Source organism: Sorex fumeus, unplaced genomic scaffold (assembly GCF_029834395.1).
Source record: "Sorex fumeus unplaced genomic scaffold, SorFum_2.1 ptg000058l, whole genome shotgun sequence".
NCBI lineage: Eukaryota > Metazoa > Chordata > Mammalia > Eulipotyphla > Soricidae > Sorex > Sorex fumeus.
In genome coordinates, this window is record NW_026606115.1 from 19,501,256 (window position 1) to 19,521,614 (window position 20,359).

The 20,359-nt window shown below is 39.6% G+C and overlaps 1 protein-coding gene across 1 annotated transcript in view; it reads right to left on the minus strand.

Annotated features, from left to right (window-relative positions):
• The window catches only part of TBC1D8B (TBC1 domain family member 8B), a 104,976-nt gene extending 91,023 nt beyond the window's left edge, over positions 1–13,953 (minus strand). The window contains exon 1 of the mRNA XM_056125763.1: positions 13,726–13,953. Coding sequence (XP_055981738.1) covers positions 13,726–13,855 — 130 coding nt within the window. The 5' untranslated portion in view covers positions 13,856–13,953. The remainder of the gene's footprint in view (positions 1–13,725) is intronic.
• Positions 13,954–20,359: the final 6,406 nt, after the last annotated feature.

Below are 20,359 nucleotides of genomic sequence, written 5' to 3' on the forward strand. Positions count from 1 at the left end.
AACATAAACTCACGTCTTAAGAAAGCAGTAAAAGAACAACAGCTGAAACCCAACGATGAAGGAAACAATAAAAGTTAGAGAAGAAATCAATGATATGGAAATAAAAACAGGAAGTATGAATGAGCTCAAGAGCTAGTATTTCAAAAGAGTAAACAAACTCTTATCTAGACTCACAAATAAAATATAAAGAAAATTCTAATAAATTATAGAAGTTATAAGAGATAACATAACCATAAAAGATCAGACAAGAATTACTATAAACAACTTTATGCCACTACCTTGAAGAATTTAGAATGGTTAAATGTTTAGAATTCTATTAACTACAAGACTGAATCAGGATGAAGTAGAAAAACTAAACACATCAATTACTAGTATAGAAATAGAAACAGTAGTCAGAAATCTCTCACAAAACAAAATCCCAGGTCCAGATAGGTTCACTACTAAGTTCATCTAAACCTTCAAAGAGAATCTCCTACCCATTCTTCTCAAGCATTTACAGAAAGCAAGATAAACAGGAATTCCTCTTAACTGTTTCCTGGAGGCCAACATTATCTTTATAGCAAAAACAGAGAGGCATGACTGAAGAGAAAATTACACACCAATACTCCTGTTGAACATAGATGCAAATATCCGCAACAAAATCTGAAGGAATTAAATACAATATCTGTATTGGAAAAATTAACATTGTTAAAATGACCTATGATGTAAGCATTATACATATTTAGTGTAATCTATATCAAAATTCCAATAAAATTCTTAAATGACAAAGAAAAACCACTAATAAATTTGTATGGAATCATAACTCTCCAAATAGCTAAAGCAATTCTAGAAAAAAAGGATGGGAGGCATCACTTTCCCTGATTTTAAACTATAGTATAAAGTCACAGTGTTCAAACAGAATGGCTCTGGAATAAAAGTGGATACTTGCAGCAACAGAACAGAATTGGGAGCCCATAAGTAAACCCTTGGATGTATGGACAGTTGATAGATAAGAAAGGATATAAAGGATATAAGAGCTTTAAATAGAGGAAAGAAAGTCTCTCATATGGTGTTGGAACAAAGTGTATAGCTGTATGCAAAAAAGAAAAAAAAAGAAACTTATCCCCTATATAATATCCTCATAAAGGTTAATTCAAAATTAATCTTTTGAAAAAGGGAACTACAAACTGAAAAGTATCTGTGCTGTTAAAGAAACAATGTTAACATAAAGACAACTCACTCAATGGAGAAAATATTTGTACACCCTACATCTTTTGATACCAAGATATATAAGGCACTCACAAAACTAAACAACAACAAAAAATAACCCTGCTAAAAATTGAGAGAAATTATAAACGATATATCTTAAAAAGACAAACAGCCAACGGGTACATGAAAACAAATGTTCAGAATTACTATGAGGGAAATAAATGTCAAAAGTCAATGAGATCTTACTTCAAACCAGTGAGAATGGCCTATATAAAAAAGTGTGAAATAACCAGTGCTGGTGGGGATGTGGTGGGAAAAAAGCACCCTAATTTACTAGTAGTGGGGATGTCATCTGGTTCAGCTTCTATAGAAAAGGACTTTTCTCTGTGGAGACTTCTTGAACAATTAAAATAGAACGTCTTTAAGCATCTGGAGACTCCCCTACTTGGCATCCATCCTATGAACAGAAAAACTAATTTGAAAATATATATGCACATCTATGTTCAATGCAGGGCTGTTTACAAAAGTCAAGATCTGGAAATAACCTAAATGCCGAATAATAGATGAGTGGATTAAAATAAGTTGTATATATTCCCAAAGGAATGCTTCTCAGCTCCAAGGAAAGAAAAAGGAGGGCAAGCACTAGATGATCTCAGGCATATTTTGAGTATAAAGAAATAATGCAAGGGAATAGACAATGGCTAATGAAATAAAATCCCGAGACTCTGCCAACAGAATTGAGTCTGCCAAAGTGGAGGCGGCACAGCAGAGGTGGCTGAGAAGGGACCTAGGGACAGCAGTGGAGGAATATTGGCATTATATGATGAAAACAGTAATATTAATACTATTTTAAGCCTTGATACTTGACTTAAAAATGATTACTTATCAACAAACAAGCAGGTAGCTCTCAGAAAATTAAAGAAAATAAAACATCTGGTTAGGTAAAGGAGTAAGAATTACAGCACATGAATGAAGTCATATATAATACAGGGTTTTGGTTTTTGACTGTTTTGTGGTACTGGGGACCTAACGCAGGGTCTCACACATATACTGCCAAATACTGTACCATGGCACTTACATCTCTGTCATAGTATAGTGAGTATAGTGACTTTTAAAACATTACTTAATATACAAATGTGATTATCCCAGTTTAAAAATGTCACTTCTTTTTATAGTCATGATGGGAAATACATCCTGAGAAACTGAGACAGATTTTGTTGTTATGCTAATGTCACAGTATGTCATTACACAAACCTAGGAAGCATTCACATGCATTAAGCTATATGGTATATGCTATTCAGATCACCATTGTAAATGCAGTCTGCTGTCACTAAAACACTGAAGCAAAACAAAAACAAGATCAACAAGACAGTAGTTGAGAGAGCAATGGAGACAAAAACTAGCGTTTCCCGGGTCCTCTTTTATTCAATGCACTTCCTCTTTCTATTGCTGAAGTATATTGCTATTCTACAACCTTTTTCTAGTTGCTCAGATAGATTCTAATATTTTAAAACAGAAATAAATGAATCTGAATCACTTATGTCCACAACTGCCATCTTTTTGTTTTTGTACTCTCATTATTCCTCCTACTTAGAAAGCCCTCCCCACTTCTCTCTACCACATCACATCCCAGATCTCAGAGAGGAATGATTTAATTAATAACAACCCAAACCAGGTTTTGGCAAGATACTCCACAGATGGCACTCTGGGATTCTGCCTCCGGTTCTTAACCTATTGTATTAATCATCTTTAGGAATTCTCTGTACCATGTAACAGGACATCTAATAAGCATACAAGACCAGAGATGCCCAGAAAAAAATTGATTTGAGATTTTCAAATATCCCTCATTCATGAATATGACAGCAAAACCATGTTGATATTATTATTTACTCTCCACGTAATTATATATTGTTTGCTTACTTGTCTGTCCCAAAAGATTATACACTCAGTGACAATAGAACTGTTTTTGTTTTATTCACTAGTTCAAATCAACACCCTAGAAAGTGTTCAGCTGCTTAACCCATTTCTCTGTTCCTCTTCATAACAAAACCTATGAAGAACTATATATAGTTACTCTGACCCCAAACTGGCATGACTCATATACTCTAATGCCCTTGGTTAATAGATCATTTTTAAAGGCCCTCTATGTTTCAAATGTATACTTATATAACACTTTTTCATCACACATGTCTGGGTCCATGTCCCCTAACCCTGTTACCCTCCGCCACCTTTTATAACAAAACTGCAAGTAGGAGATCCAAATTACACTAATCAAATTTTAAAATGTGAGTGTCAAGGAGAATGCCTGGGAGTGGGGTGGGTTGGAGGGAAATTGTCACTGGTGATGGGATAGGCAATGAAAAACTGTGTACGTGAAACTCAGCCCTAAATAACTTTACAAATTAAAATGCCTAATTAAAAATGCATTGCTAAAAGGAGAATTTTTTTTTAAAAAAGGCCTTCTTTGACCAAAATCATTTAAGTTACCAACCTTCTCTCCACTCTGTACCATATTTTCGTTTTGTTTTTATAGAGGCACAGTGATTTACACTACTGTTAGTGACAGGAGTTTCACACATACAGTGTTCTAACTCTCACCACTGGGGTACCCACTCTCTCTACCAATGCTCTATGGTTTCTTCTCATCAGCACACTCTCTCCTCTTTGGTAAATTCAGTTCTGTAGACTATTGTCTTTGGGCATTTGTTATTCCCTCATTATGTATCTTTACACCCCAGTCTGAGAGAGAGAGCATTCAATATTTATCCCTCTCTTTCTCATTAGCTTCACTCAGCCTGATACTCTCTAGCTCCATCCACATAGTGGCAGTTGCATTTTTCCATCTTATCGCTGAGTAGTATTCCATTGTGTATATAGATGTCATCATTTCTCTATTCAACTTGGACATGTGGGCTGCTTCCAGATCTTGCCTACTGTAAATAGTGCTACAATGAACAAAGGAGTACAAATACCTTTTTGAAATAGTGTTTTTGGGCCCTCCCTTGGGGTAGATGCCATAGAAGCTGGATTGTATGGAAGCCATACTCTTAGTTTTTCAGAAGCCTCAAAACTATTTTCCATAGAGACTGAACCATTAGACAGTCTCACCAACAATGGATAAGGTTTCTCTTTTCCCCAAATCTGTTCCAGCGCTGGCTTTTATTTGTTCTTTTTTATGTGTCAATCTCACTGATGTTTGGCAGGAACTCATTTACAAAAATTTCGATTTCACTGATCACTATTTTTCTTTATAGCAATTATCACTAAGACATGTTGCTTACTTCTCTCCCTCAAGTAGAATATGAACTCCATGAAAATAGGGATTTTCAGTTCACTGATGTTATTGCCAGCACCTAAAACTGTGCATGGTTTTTTTGGAGGGGGAGGGAGAGAAGGGAGGCTTAGGAGTCTAGGGGCCAATCTTGGCAACACTTGACAAACCAAGCTGGTGGTTCAATGTTTGGTTTCTCCAGCACCACCAGGTCCGGTGGTTCTAGAGTGCCTTCTGGACCACACCCAGCAGTGCCTGGGGGCATGTAGTGTTGGGGTTCAAACTCAGGTTCTGGAACATGTTTGTATCTTCCCTTGAACACTGAGCTATCTCCCTGGTCCTCTCCTCTTGGCTTTTAAAAGACACTGGGTAGGGCAGGAGAAATATTGCAGAGGTAACATAGCCCATGTTTGATCTCTGGCACCTGTTAGGGTCCCCTGAGGTCCACCAGGAGAGAATCTGAGCACACAGCCAGGAGTAATCCCTGAGCACCATTGTGTGGGGACCAAAAGAAAAACTAAGAATAAATAAAAGGAACTGGATAAATAAATATGTTGAGTGAGTCTTTTGTAAGATCACTTTAAAATTTATTCTAGCCTTGCTGCAAAAATAGTGAAAAGCTAGGGAAATTTTCTAAAAGAAACATATGATAAAATCTGTGTCATAGCTGTAAGCAATGTAATGGGAATTATACTGTATTTTACTTTTTATCATTAATTTGTTAGATTAAGTTTAGCTCATCTTCAACGCATAGTCTTCCCACAACTGGCCACTAGAAGTTTTCACGAGCTGAATTGTTACTTCTTCTCCAAGTATTATGCTTTAAAAATAATGCTAAAGGTTTGGCACATGGGACTCAGTGACAGAGCACATGTCTTGCATGTGTGAAACTCTGGGTTTGATTCCTGATACCACATGTTCCTTCATTCCTTCAAGCACTGCCAAGTATGACCCCTAAGCATTAATCTGGAAGTGGTCCCCAAGCAGTGCAAGGTGTGGCCTAAAAACAAACAAACAAATAAAAATACCACTGATGAAGAAAACAGTCCCTTGCCCACATTTCAAACAGACTAATTTCAAATAGGCTAATACCAGAGCAGCAGCAGCTGCTGCTGCTGCTAATGGGAGCTGAGTCAAGGAGACGGAACATAATCAAGAAATGCATTCAGGATGTCCTTGAGATGGTCAGAGTCCCTTTGTAACCTAGGTAACCTGGGAATGTACTCCCGATGTGCTCATGTCCTTAAGATAGTCCTGACCCTTCTTTGCAAAATAACATTCTTTGAAATTTCTGCTTCTGTCCTCTTCAGCCAGCTGCCTGCAAATGCCCCATCAGATATTCTATAAAACAAAGCTCTCGTCTTTGTTCAAGGCAGTCTATGTATAGAAATACTGTTTAAGCATTCCAGGTTCAGGAAAATCATATCTTCAAAAAAGAAAGATTTTGTGATATTTTATTCCTATTTGGTACATTATTCTGATAGTATACTATTAATGCATTGTAGGAATATTAACATTTTGCTTTTGTGGTGATACCATCACTTGCTGGATACACTGTCATATTTCAAATCAATTTTATACAGGACATGGACAAAGAATTACAAGGGGGTCTTGGGAGATAGTTCAAAGGATTGGCATACATGATCTGCATGCCAGAGACCTGAGTCCAATCTCTAGTGCCACAGGGTCTCCAAGCACTGCCAGGGAGCAACCTCAAGCACTGAGTGGGAACAGACCTCGCAAATCCAGGTGGGGTTCAGAAATCAAAACCGAAAAAGTTATTACTAGGAAAAATTGTTCCTTATTCTTCATCACAGAAAACGAACTTTACACCTTATTCCTTCATTAATGGGCAAATGAGCATCAAAAATTTATATAGCTCCTTATGAGTTTCAAAACCCATTTGTCGCAATAACAGGGCTATACAAGAGGGATTATAATTTCCTTTCTAATTTAAAGTTGAAGAGACACATAAAATTACAAAAGAATCTGGGAGGGGCTGAGAGACAGCACAGTGAGCAAGGCCTTGCAAGCGGCTGACCAGTGTTCGATTCTTGGTACCTCATATCATCCTGTGAGTACTTCTAGGAGTGATCCCTGAGCACAGAGTCAGGAGTAATCCTTGAGCACTTCTGGGTATGACCGCAAAACAAAAACAAAATATTAAAAATCTGATAACATAAAGTTGACTGGTAAGTGGAAACACCAAACTCTGGTATCTTCATCTATCTGTGGATGTTAGATTATAGCTTTCCTATTAAAAGGAAAGCTATGTGGGGTATCTTATTAGGGAGGGGAAAGTCACACTGTGCACTCCCTTCCACCTTCTTTGGCATATTTTGATCCTTGTGAAGCCAAATAATGGTATTTTTGAATGAAAAGTGGGAGCTTTGTAGGAGGTTTAAGAAAAAAGGAATACTCAGAGCCATCAATTGTTTTTAGTCTTGCTTTCTTTTTTTTGAAGGGGGGGTACAATTGGCTGTACGCAGAGCCTGCAAATGGTACAGTGTTCACTTGTCTGCTGACTTGGTGCTCAGGGGTACTCCTGGCGGTGCTCAGGACATGTGGTATGTGAGGTAGAACCTTGGTTTTCTGCAAGCAAAGCATGTGCTGTTGCCCATTGACATCTAAATTTCTGGATCCTCTGCTTTTATTCTTGAGAATGAAATTTGACAGAAAAAAAATCAGTTTCCTATAGCATAAATATCCACAATCTAAACAACAAAATTTACTCTGCACATAATCTACCTCACTATTACTTAAACTTAACTCATTTTGTTTGGGGGCCACATCAGGAGTGGTGCTCAGGGGAAATTCCCAGCTCAGTGCTCAAGGGTCACTCCTGATGTTGCTGGAGCGGGAATAGACCAAGAGATTCTGGATCTCTAACCCCCAAGGAGGTTTCTTACTTGCAAAGCACAGTTATATCCAGTTGAGCTATCTCTCCTGTGCTTAACCTTAACAGTTGAAGGTTCATGCCCCTAAGGTAAATTAGACTAGGAGTTTACAGTTCAAGGAAACACCCCAGTACAAGGGAAGTGAAGGATGAGAAAACACTATATATCCCAAGAGTTAAAAAGAGTCAGAAAGAGCGGGATAGACACAGAAAGATTGCATTCATCTGGGGAACATAAAGCAACAAAATGGGAGACTAACACCCAGGAGTGGCTGAGATTAGTACCAGGAATTTTGCTCCATGACTTGGAGGCCAGCCACACGTGCTAGGGGAAAAGGAAGCTCAGACAGAGAAGAGAGCACCAAATAAAGGGTGTTGGGAGAATCCTCCCAGGGTGGGAGAAGCATGCTGAAAGTAGACTACAGACCAAACATGATTGGCACTCAATGCCTCTCTTGCAAACCACAGGACCCAAAAGGAGAGAGAGAGAACAAGGAGGAATTCTCTGCCACAGAGGCAGGGTGGGATGGGGGCGGATGAGAAGTGGGAGGGATGCTGCGACCCGTGGTGGTAGAGGATGGACGCTGGTGGAGGAATGGGTACTTGACCATTGTATAACTGAAACCCAAGAACAAAAATTTGTAAGTGTATAACTGTACCTCATGGTGTTTCACTAATAAAAAATAAATAAATAAATAAATAAAAGGAAAAAAAAGAAAATTATCATTTCTCAAATGAGTACTGGTGAAGGAAAGGTGTTTGATCATTGTATGACTGAGACTTAAACCTGAAAGCTTTGTAACTTTTCCCACAGTTATTCAACAAATAAATATAAGAAGAAAAAATAAATAAAATTATGAAAAAAAAGAGTCAGAAGCTTATAGGTAGGCAGTTAATAATCCCTCCGCTAACAAGAATAGTGATGACAAGAATCATCACAACTTCCCTGTTCCCCCCTAAAACTGCTTTCTATCATTCAAAAATATATTGAAAGGGATTTTTTTTTGCTTATTGAGCCACACCTTGTGTTGCTCAGAGTTTACTCCTGGCTATGCGCTCAGGAGCTAATCAGAGTGGCAATTGCTCATGGATCATATGAGGTGTTGGGCATCAAACCTGGATTGGTTGCATGCAAGGTGAGTGCCTTACTCTTTGTACTATCTCTAAAGGCCCTCAAATGTCTGCATTTTAATAAGTTTTGCTTCCTATTCTTATTTCCATAAAAAACAAGATTTAGTAAAGTAGATTAGCAACACAACACGCAAAGACCTGCTTCTATGGTATTGGAATAAAGACAGACCCTAGATCAATGGAATACAGTTGAATATCTTAACACAGACTCTCAAATATATGATCATTTAATCTTTGATAAAGGAGCAAGAAACAGTAAGTGGAACAAGGAAAGACTCCTCAACAAGTGGTACTGGGAAAACTGAGCAGCCACATGCAAAACAATGAATTCCGACCTTTTTAATGCCAAGCACAAAAGTCAGAACAAAATGGATTGAAGACGTCAATATCAGACCTGAAACCATAAGGTATATGAAGGAAAATGTAGACAGAACCTTCCATGACACTGAAGCTAAAGGCGTCTTCAATGATGAAGCACCCCTAATCAAGCAAGCGAAGCAAAGATAAACAACTGGGACTACATTAAACTAAAAAGCTTCTGCAATACAAAAGAAATGGTGACCAAGATACAAAGACAGCCCACAGAATGGGAAAAATTATTTACCCATATCCTATAGGGTTAATATGAAAAATATATAAGCACTGGTCGAACTTTAAATGAAAAAAAAAACATTCAATCCCATCAAAAATGAGAAGAAATAAACAGAAACTTCCTCAAAAAAGAAATACAAATGGCCAAAAGGCACATGAAAAAATTCTACAACACTAATCATCAGGGAGATTCAAATCAAAACAACAATGAGATATCATCTCACTCCACAGAGACTGGCATACATCAAAAAGAACAAGAACCAGTGCTGGCGTGGATACGGGGAGAAAGGGACTCTCATTCACTGTTAGTGGGAATGTCGACTGGTCCAACCCTTTTGGAAAACAACATGGGCATTGCTCACAAAACTAGAAATTGAGCTTCCATATGGCCCAGCAATACAACTCCTGGGAATATACCCTATGGGTCCAAAAAACAATGCAGAAAAGTCATCTGCACTTCTATGTTCATTGCAGCACTATTCACAATAGCCAGAATCTGGAAACAGTCTGAGTGCTCAAGAACAGATGAATTAGATAAAGAAATTCTGGCACATTTACATCATGAAATATTATATGGCTACCAGGAAAAATGAAGTCATGCAATTTACTTATAAATGGAAAGACAAGGAGAGTATCATGCTGAGTGAAATTAGCTAGAGGGAGAGGAAGAGACAGAATGATTGTGCTCCTTTGCAATACAAAAAAAACCCACAATATGAGAGTAATACTCAAAAGGCAGTAGAAATAAGGGCCATCAAAGGTAGTAGAAATAAGGGCCAGGAGATCTGGTACATAGATAGAAGTCTGCCACAAGTGTGTGTGTGTGTGTGTGTGTGTGTGTGTGTGTGTGTGTGTGCGCGCGCGCACGCGCACGATGAGGGGCAATTAGGAGAGAGAAGGAACTACTATGACAATGATAGTGGAAATGATCACTCCAGAAAAGAAATGAGTACTGAAAAGGGGTAAAGGAATAGGCATGATAACCTTTCATTGTCTGTTTTGTAACTCATAATGCCCAGAAGGAAAGGGAGACAGAGGGAGAGAGAAACAGAGACAGAAACAGATAGAGACAGAGAGACAGAGTTAAAGACACAGAGACAGAGACAGAGACAGAGTAAGAAAGAGATGAAAAGTGTCTGCTACAGAGAGAGCCTGGGAGCAGGGAGAGAAAAGCTCCAGGCATTGTTGGTGGGAAATGTATGCTGGTGAAGGAACGGTCGTTGGAACATTGTATAACTGAAATCCAATCATAAACAACTTTGTAACTGTGTATCTCACTGCTATTCAGTTAGGAAAAAATCCCTGGTTATACTATTTACAATGGAAAAATCAAGAGTAAAATATTCCCAACAAACTAAAGATTCCTGACAGATTTTTCTGAGTCTCATTACCAGTACTTTATAGCATAAAACCCCAAGATTCCACTCCATGATTCCACTAGCTCCCATCTGTCAAGCAAAGGAAATTGTTGATTTATGCTTAATAAAGCAAATAAGCATACATTATTTTAATTACATCAAACTAGGTGCTAAATTTAGGTGCCACAGAAAAGTCATTATCCTTATCTGCCAGGAGGCATAAGGAATAATGTAAGGCAACTGCAAAGTTCCAGAAAGTTCAACTATTTGTGGAAATGGAGGAAAAGTACATTATCTATGAAATAATCTTATGTATAACAACTTTGTTATCAATTTTGTTAACAATTTTTAAATTTTTTATCCATAAGATATGCGACCCTGCTGTAAACCAGGACAAAAAGTAAGAGAGATAGACAAATGCTAAGTAATCAATTATCCACTAGAGGACATTTAGGAAATTTAGAAGAGGATTCCAGTATCCTAACTCTAAACTAGTTACCTAGTAAAACCCTCTTAGGATGCACTGTGGTTCCAATTCTGTTATTGGGGGGAAAAAGTCAACTAACTTCAAGTCTACCAATAGTGTTATTTATATAGCTGGGAGTTACTGCCAATGATCAAATGGTGAATAAAAGAAATCTTAAAAGTATAATTCTTAACTATCGAGATAATCATATTTTCTTCATTTTAAACAAAATGTATAAATACATCTTTATTATTTTTGCTATTTTTGGTGGAATACTCCAGCAGTATTCGGGGGCTACTACTAGTTTTGTGCTTTGTGGTCATTCTGCCGGTGCTGGAAAACCATTTACAGTGACCAGGATTGACTCCGTGCACTGCAAGGGGTCACTCCTTTTTGTTGTTGCTATTATTATTTTTGGTTTGGGGGCCATGCCCAGAGATATTCAGGGCTTCCTCCTGGATCTGCAGGAACCACTTCTGGTGGGGCTCAAGGGAGCATATAGGATGTCGGACAGGGAACCTTGGGTCTTCCAAGTGCCCTACCAGCTGTACTATCACTTTGGCACAATAAGGGGTGACTCCTGAGCACTAATGAGTGTGGACCATTCTCTATCCCCAAACACACACAAGTCAAATGAAAAATAAAATACAAAAAAGGAATGATTATTTAAAGTAAACTGCAACAAATACCGCATAAAGTTGATTTGATTTTCAGGAGATTCATTTATCTATTATTTTTCATAAATACAGTTGTACAAAGTGAAATAAACTTATTTGATAAATGTTATCAGGAGCATCAGGAAAATTATGATGACCAATTAAAATTATAAGGAACTAATATATGCTATATCACACTGGCCTATAAGATCTACTTTATATTCTGACCTGTTCCACGATGGTCTTATATAAGTAAATTACATCACTATGTAATTATGAACCATGATTATCGTTTTAATCTGAAATATTTGCCACTGTTGACTATACTCATTTGCAAAATAACACTTATGATTTAGAAGCAAACAAACAAAATGAGTGTCAGGGAAATACTACAGGAGGAAATGTATCTGACATACTAACCAAGTTTGATCACCTGCACATTACATAGTCCCTTGACTAACCACTATCAGGGCATCATTCCTAAGCATACAGCCCTTGAGCTCCGGTGATGTTTTCCAATCCATGCTCCCAACATCACCAAAAAAAATTCAGATGTGACAAAATGTGAAGCTAAAGAAGGCAATTTCTGTTGCCTTTTATATTTGTCTTTTGGAGGAAGCAACTAGATCTCCCTCATGCAGAGTGTTCAGCCCATTGAGCTATCTCTCCAACCTCCGTTGCTTTATTTTCATGAATCCTGTAAGATTCAAATAAAAAGTCTAATAGAACCTCAGAATTCTCTCCACTCTCTTAGTTCCTTGGTAAAAATAAAATTAACAGTACATGTTATCATCTTTAACATGCTTTGATTTGGCATTTATCTTTCATTTCATCCTCTCAACGGTAAGGTAGACACCATTTTATAGAAGAGCAGCGTGACTTTCTCCACGAATGTTTACTCAAGTCTCTGTCATTTAATTATAATGATAATGTTCCTGCTTTATTAGATGCTAGTTATAATTGAAATGTGCCCTGTTTACTAGTTTACTAACCCGGCCATCACTTGTTATCCAGACTATTTCAAAAACAGGGAACCGAGTTTTAATATTGTAGCATTACATGTGGCACAACAGTGCGTGCTAAGGTTGAAAACGTGGGAGCAAAAACGAGCAGATTCCAACAAGAGATGTGGTTGGGACCAAAATCTAGGGTTTCAGACGTTTCCTCCCCTTTAATCACGGGGCAAAAATCAAACCTGGTTCACCACTTCAAAGACACAGACCAAAGGAAAAATTGACACAAAGTCGAACCCTCGGGTGCCAGATTTCCAAAAGTTACAAGGTCTCTGCCCAAGACCAGGGATCCTAAAATAAAAATTCTTACAGACTTGAAATACTTAACCAAGGCACATTTCTTAATCCATAAGGCAAGGAATGGGAGGTGGGCTGCTTGAGGGGGTATGAGTTAATTTCCGTTGGTTTCCCTGGTTTGATCAGGGCTTTGAAAGGACAAGGACACACACTCGAGAAAGAGAGAAACCAAGCACAACGCTGAAATAGCCTTTTGGGGAGGTGCAGGGGAACGGGATCCCAAGGACTGAAAACTTGAAGATCAAAAAAAGATGCTAAATTCGGAGAAAACGGCAATTCCTAGTCCTATCCCTCGTCCCACCTCCTATGACCGTCCCCCCACCCCTTCCTGAATGTCTCATTTGATGCCTCTTTCCCAGGATGTGATCGGGGCCCCTCCCTTTCTTCTCACCGTAACCACCGCCCTCCCACCCGCCCCAAACACACACACACTTAAAACTCTCCAAGGTGGTGATTATCGATCCGGAGGTCAGTGGGCAAAAGTTAAGTCCGCACTTGCTAACTGGCCCGGGTCACCACACTCAGCCCGGCTAGGCGAGGTCTACCAGCCCTCATCAGCCCCCTCCCCCATGGGAAGCGTCAGGGCAGGTGTTTAGGCTCCTCGAGAACCCCTGATTTGCCGGGAAGGAAGCCCTCCTCCCTCTTTCTATCCCACCCAAAGAGCCCAGTGCCGGTCCAGGGGCGTTCTTCGGTCTCGCCGAGGGCAATGCAAAGGTGGTGGCGGGAGACGAACCCGCGTCCCGGCGCTCGCGGTCTGGGATGGGGTCGCAGTTCGCTACGAGTAACTGTTTCCCTCCCACCTCTGAAGAACCCACAAACCTAGTCCCAAGACGGGTGGGGGGCTGGCCAAGAGCTTACCTGTGAGCCCCCCTCCGCCTTCCTCCCCGTAGCCCCGACGCCGTTGCAGCACGAAGTAGTCATTGGATCTTTCCATCATCCACAGCTTCAGCGCATTTTTGAGGAGCACTTCCTCGGGCTTCAGCCACATCTCGGAGAACTTTGGGGCGCCGGGAGCGGCGACCCCGATGCCCTCCTAGCCTCACCGTGCACCCGTTTCCTCCCTCTACTCTCACCGAAGCTTCTTGAGGCGGCAGCGTCTCGGGTTCAGCTTTTCCACACTCCCCCCCCCCCCCCCCTTCTCTCCCACGTAGGCAGAAGGATCGCCAATTCCCTCCCACAGCGCCACCGCTCGACGGGGAAACAGCTCCCTCGCACTGCCTCCTGGGAGTTGTAGTTTTCTGACGCTCTTGGGTCCGCAAGGAACCGAAGCGCTGAACCACACTTCCTACCATGCACCGGGGCGGGGGTGAGCAGGGGGTGTCTTTCAAAGCCATACCCGCCACCGGTTAAGTGGAGTTTGCAGAGTGAAAGTTTAAAGCTTTTCGCCGGCCTTAAAATGAGAGAGCCCCAAGTTTGCAGACACTGCTGCTTCTCACGTCGAAGGCTTAATCCAGTTCCCGAAATTCAAGACGGCCCATTCTGGGAAGCAGCATCTGACGTTTATTGAACTCGTAGTGGATGCTATGTTATCCCATTTACAGAAGTCTGGCGAAGGAAATCCTCTCCCCTACTTGGTCAGTTGCTGATGATAAAAACGCAGATCGGCGACATGACTTATCCAAGGCCCTCAGACCAAGAGGGTCTGATGTAAGTTACATCTAATTCCAAATCTTCCATTAAACTCCTTTTGTTCGTACAGGAAGAATAGAAAAATCAGAAATACCCAGTTTTTTTCCACTCCGACCACCCCTCCCTCTGCCCCACCGCCTGCCGAATCTGTTGATTTAACTGCTACGATTTCTTATTAAGTCACGAGAAGGTCTGACCTTGCTTTTAAGAATCTAATAAAGGATGTTTGGAGGATCCTCCCAGGAGGGGAGATGCATGTCGAAGGTAGACTATGGACTGAACATGTTTGCCACTCAATGCCTCTTTTGCAGACCACAACACCCAAACGGAGAGAGAGAACACAGGGGATTACCCTGCCACAGAGGCAGGGGGGGGGGGGATGGGGGGATGGGGGTGGGAGGGACATTATCCATGGTGGTGAAAAACGGGCACTGGTGGAGGGATGGGTATCTGATCATTGTATAATTGAAACCCAAGCACAAAAAATATTGTAAATCTACAACTGTAAAAAAATAAATAAATAAAAATTAAAAAAAAAGAATCTAAACAATTATGAGCTCTTCTTATTTTTGTAAACTCTCCGAGGAATATAAAACCTTTCATGACTAACCTTAGCAATGATTCCCAGCAGTTTAAAGCAAGGTGAGTGAATCCAGTGGTTTCTGTGATATTTTGAGGAACTTTATGTGTGTATTTGTTTATCATGCTAATTTAGTCCACCAGAATTAGGGTTCACTGCATTGAAAAACAAACAAAAAGTGTATGGAAGGAAGGAGTCAGAAGTTTACTTACGAAAAAATTTTAAAAGGACTTTATGTTCAAAACCAAGGGGCTTTTAGAAAGCAGGCTCAAGGTTGAAATACTGGAGCCAAGAATTCTGCATTGGAGATGTTACCCTCCTTTTCTTCACTCTCCCAAGATATAGGCCAGCTCAAAACTGATAGATATGTGCTCACAAGTAGGAATTTTTCTTGGTTTAGAAGAGGATGAGTTCTAGGTTCTTTTTTTTACTAAACAGTCCAAGTAGTCCCAAATCATATTTCTGGAGGTGATAAGTAGCAAATTTTTTTTGTTTCCCAAAGTGCAGTCTATCTTTGGTGTGCAGCCATTTCAATTTGGATACACAAAGATTGTTTTCCTGGTAAAAGATCTGTAAATATATCAGTACCAGAGAGATGTGAAGCTTCCTTATTTCTTTTTACCTTCACTTTTCTTTTTTATAGCCTTCCTCATCAAATCACATTCTTTTCCAATATTTAGCTCTAATCTTTAAAAATTAGAGCTGAACATGAACTTTCCAGACTGGTTTTTCTGCTTTTCTCCTCCATAACTCCATCCAGATATAACCACATGCTCCTAGTCATAGAATTAGACACACTTCAGACTCAGAGCAGGGAATGTGGAGTTTCTGCGTTAGTTAAAAACGTTTGCCATTTAGAGAAAATGCTTTCTCCAAATTAAATTACTCTTAAATTACTCCTGTGATGTAAAATGTTGGATTGATCATAAACTCCTCTTCAAGCCTTTGCAAATAAAAGCATCCCTCTGAAAGTGCTTAAATAACAGAGCCTGCCACTCTACTCAATGTACAATTGTGTATGTTAATGTAAATTGCTTCTAAAGAAAAAAGATTGAAATAACATACATTATATACATTATATGTTTATATATACACACATATGTGTGTATATATGTGTGTACATATGTAATATATATATGTAAATGTGTGTGTATCCAGCAATGAAGGTCAGAGAAGTCAAGTGACTTTCCTAAGATCGCATGATGAAATAAATGGCAGGGGTGGAATTTGAACCTAGATTTGTCTAATTACAAACTACGACCTGCATATATACATATATATTATGTATAAACACGTATATGTATACGGCTTATATATAAACATGCACCCCCTTCCATGGTCCAAAGTTCTTCTATTACTCAGTTCTCATAGTTTATATCACCGTTGTTTATTCAAAGTAAAAACTCTGGAATAATTTCAAATTTCCTACTCTCACCATCTGCACAGTCTCAAACACACACCCCTCTGCTTCTCATTATGAAATTCATGCCATCCTAATATCATTTCAAATTAGCCTCATGTCACTTTCTTGCTGTACTTGTAGACTACTTTCTGAACTCACCTGACTCTTTTTATTTTTGTTTTCTGGTTTGCCCAAATCACATATTGATTGACACAATGTTATATTATGCAAAGAATACTTCTTTCATCTAGACTCAGTCTTTCAACTGACACAGTTTTTTAAAATCTGAGCCTTAAATAACTACGTGAAGGGATACCAGGAAATTCCAGAAAGTAATTCCATACTCTGTGTTATGGAATCACCAAGGCTGTCATTCATGACTATATTTGCTTCTTAGTTAAAACAAACTTTACAAGCTTGGTTTATGATTTACATCTGCAGTAGGTTTACAAGTAATCAGATTCAAAGTAGATGGACTACTACTAGAGGGTGACAATTTAGAGATTTGCTGCTCAAAATTCAGGGTCAGGACAGCAACATCTGCATGATTTGGGAGTTTACTAGAAATTCATAATCTCATACTCCATTCCAGATCTAACAAATCAGAGTGTACATTTTAACAAGTCTCCCAGGTAATCTGCAGACATGTCAATGGCTAATATGTACTAATTTAAAGCAAATTAGATTTTTGAAATCAAACTCTACAATAAACCGGAGGTGATTATATTTTCATTAAAACCTACATAGCTATTTTAAAAACATAAGCTTGTTAATAAAATTTAGATAAAATCCTTTTGTGTTTTGTGTTTGGATGCTCAGGACTCATTCCTGGCTCTGCATTCAAGGATCACTCCTTGCCAGATCAGAGATAATATAGAGTGGCAGGGATAGAACCCAATTGGCTGCAAGCAAGGCAAGTGTCATACACAATGTACTATCTCTCAGGGCAATACCTTGAAAAGAACAGTCCCTTGACATTTTATTTAAAAAACTAACATTACCAAATGGGGTGGCCGGAGGCAAGGGATGGAAAAAATGGGCTAGGGTTGTGCTTGAGGATGGTAATGAAAGGTCTTGGGCACTCTAATGGTGATGAAGTACAAGGCAAATGCCCTATCTTCAAGATCATGAAAATGCACAACCTTGCAATCATGTTATAGAAACTGCAATTAGAATATTGAAAATTAAATCCAATATTGGAAAATAATACTTTTATTTTCAGAATATGCTCATTTAATTTTTCTAAGGGCAGTGTCTTCGAACTGGGATATTTGTAGCACTGTAGCACTGTCCTCCCGTTGTTCATACATTTGCTCGAGCAGGCACCAGTAACGTCTCCATTGTGAGACTTGTTACTATTTTTGGCATATCAAATGCGCCTCGGGGAGCTTGCCAGGCTTTGCTGTTCGGGCCGGGAGACTCTCAGTAGCTTGCCAGGCTCTCTGAGAGGGGTGAGGGATGGAAGAATCAGCTGTGTGCAAGGTGAACATTTGGTAAACATTTATGATTCTTTGAATTTTTACCAATTATTAAAGAACAATTGACAAACTAAAGTTCATCCATTGTAAATGTATAGTTTGGTGATGTTCAGTGAATATTTAGAATTATGTAATAATCGGGAAATTTCAGTTTCAGATCTTTCCATCACTGAAAAATTGTTCCCTGTGTGCAAGGCAAACACCCTACCCGCTGTGCTATTGCTCCGCCCTACGGATATTAGTACAAAAGAAATTAACCATTAACTAGTTACATCTACTACTCTGTAGCCCCGGCTGGAGCTATAGCACAGCAGTACGGAGTTTGCCTTGCACACGGCTGTTGCAGCTGACCCGGGTTCGATACCTCTGCCCTTCTCAGAGAGCCCAGCAAGCTACTGAGAGTATCCCGCCCGCAGGGCAAAGCCTGGCAAGCAACCCCTGACGTATTCAATATGCTAAACACAGTAACAAAAGTCTCACGATGGATATGTTACTGAGCCCCCTGGAGCAAATTGATGAACAACCGGAGAGTGCTATAGTGCTACTCTGTAGCCATCAAAATCTAGATCTGTAATACAAAAAATATTTTACATTAATGAACTTGTTGGGTTGGAGCAATAGCACAGCGGATAGGGCATTTGCCTTGCACGCAGCCAACATGGCCGACCCAAGTTCAACTCCTCTGCCCCTCTCAGAGAGCCCGGCAAGCTACCAAGAGTATTTCGCCCGCACGGCAAAGCCTGGCAAGCTCCCCGTGGCATATTCAATATGCCAAACACAGTAACAACAAGTCTCATGATGGAGATGTTACTGGGCCTGCTCGAGCAAATGGATGAACAACGGGAGGACCGTGACTGTGAACTTGTCAATTTCTCTAGTGAAAAGGTTAAGATGTCGTGGGTAGTATTTTTCAAACTTTCACTGAATTAGTCTAAGGTAGAGGACCTGATTTCTGCTACTCTAAAATTAACTCTCAGAAAATCTCTCCTTCTTAAGTCAGTGTCTCCCTGCACATTAAATTTACCTATTGCTACTGTTAATGAGCTCACATTTAATTATATGTATAAAATATAACACCAGAATTTTCTTTTTATTATCATTATCAGAGATTATTGAAGAAAATTCACAAGTGACACAGAATGCATTGCCCTTGTTTCTATACCCAAAACATTTGAAAACATACATCTACACCAAAAGATAATTTTACAATGCCACAATTTATAACATGTAAAATGTGGCGGGACAAACTTCAATGGAATATTATTTAGCAATGAAAAAGAATGGAGTACTTGAAATGCATACTTCAGTATGAATGAATCTTGGAAAAAATGCACAAGTGTAAGCCAGTCATGAATCCACATGTTCCTTAATTTTATTTATATTGAATGACCTAAATAGGCAATCTTTATTTAGGTGTGGGGGGGGTGTTGACCCACATCAGCAGCACTCCCGGGCTTTTCCTGGCTCTGTGCTCAGGAATGACCCATAGTGGTGTTCATGGGACCATATGCGGTGCTGAGAATCAAATCCTGGTCAGATTCTTACTAGATTAATGTCTTTTTTTTTCCCCTTTATTGTATTTTTTTTAAAGTTGTAGATTTACAATTTTTTGTGCTTTGGTTTCAATTATACAATGATCAGATACCCATCCCTCCACCAGTGCCCATTTTCCACCACCATGGATAATATCCCTCCCACCCCCATCCCCCCATCCCCCCTGTCTCTGTGGCAGGGCAATCCCCTGTGTTCTCTCTCTCCTTTTGGGTGTTGTGGTCTGCAAAAGAGGCATTGAGTGGCAAACATGTTCAGTCCATAGTCTACTTTCGACATGCATCTCCCCTCCTGGGAGGATCCTCCAAACATCCTTTATTTGGTGCTCCCTTCTCTATCTGAACTGCCCTTTCCTCTAGGATACCCGGCTGGCCTCTAAGTTATGGAGTAATCCTCCTGGTGCTGATCTCAGCTATTCTTGGGTATTAATCTCATACTTTGTTACTTTATATCCCCCAGATGAATGCAATCTTTCTATGTCTATCCCTCTCTTTCTGACTCATTTCGCTTAGCATGATACTTTCCATATTGTACCACTTGTATGTAAATTTCATGACTTCATCTTTTCTAAGAGCTACATAGTACTCCATTGTGTAGATGTACCAAAGTTTCTTTAACCAGTCATCTGTTCTTGGGCACTCAGGTTTCTTCCAGTTTCTGGCTATTGTAAAGAGTGCTGCAATGAACAAACAAGTGCAGATGTCACTTCAACTATACATTTTTGCCTCTCTGGGATATATTCCCAGGAGTGGTATTGCTGGGTCAAATGGGAGCTCAATTTCTAATTTTTTGAGAATCGTCCATACTGTTTTCCAGAAGGGCTGAACCAGTGGACATTCCCACCAACAGTGA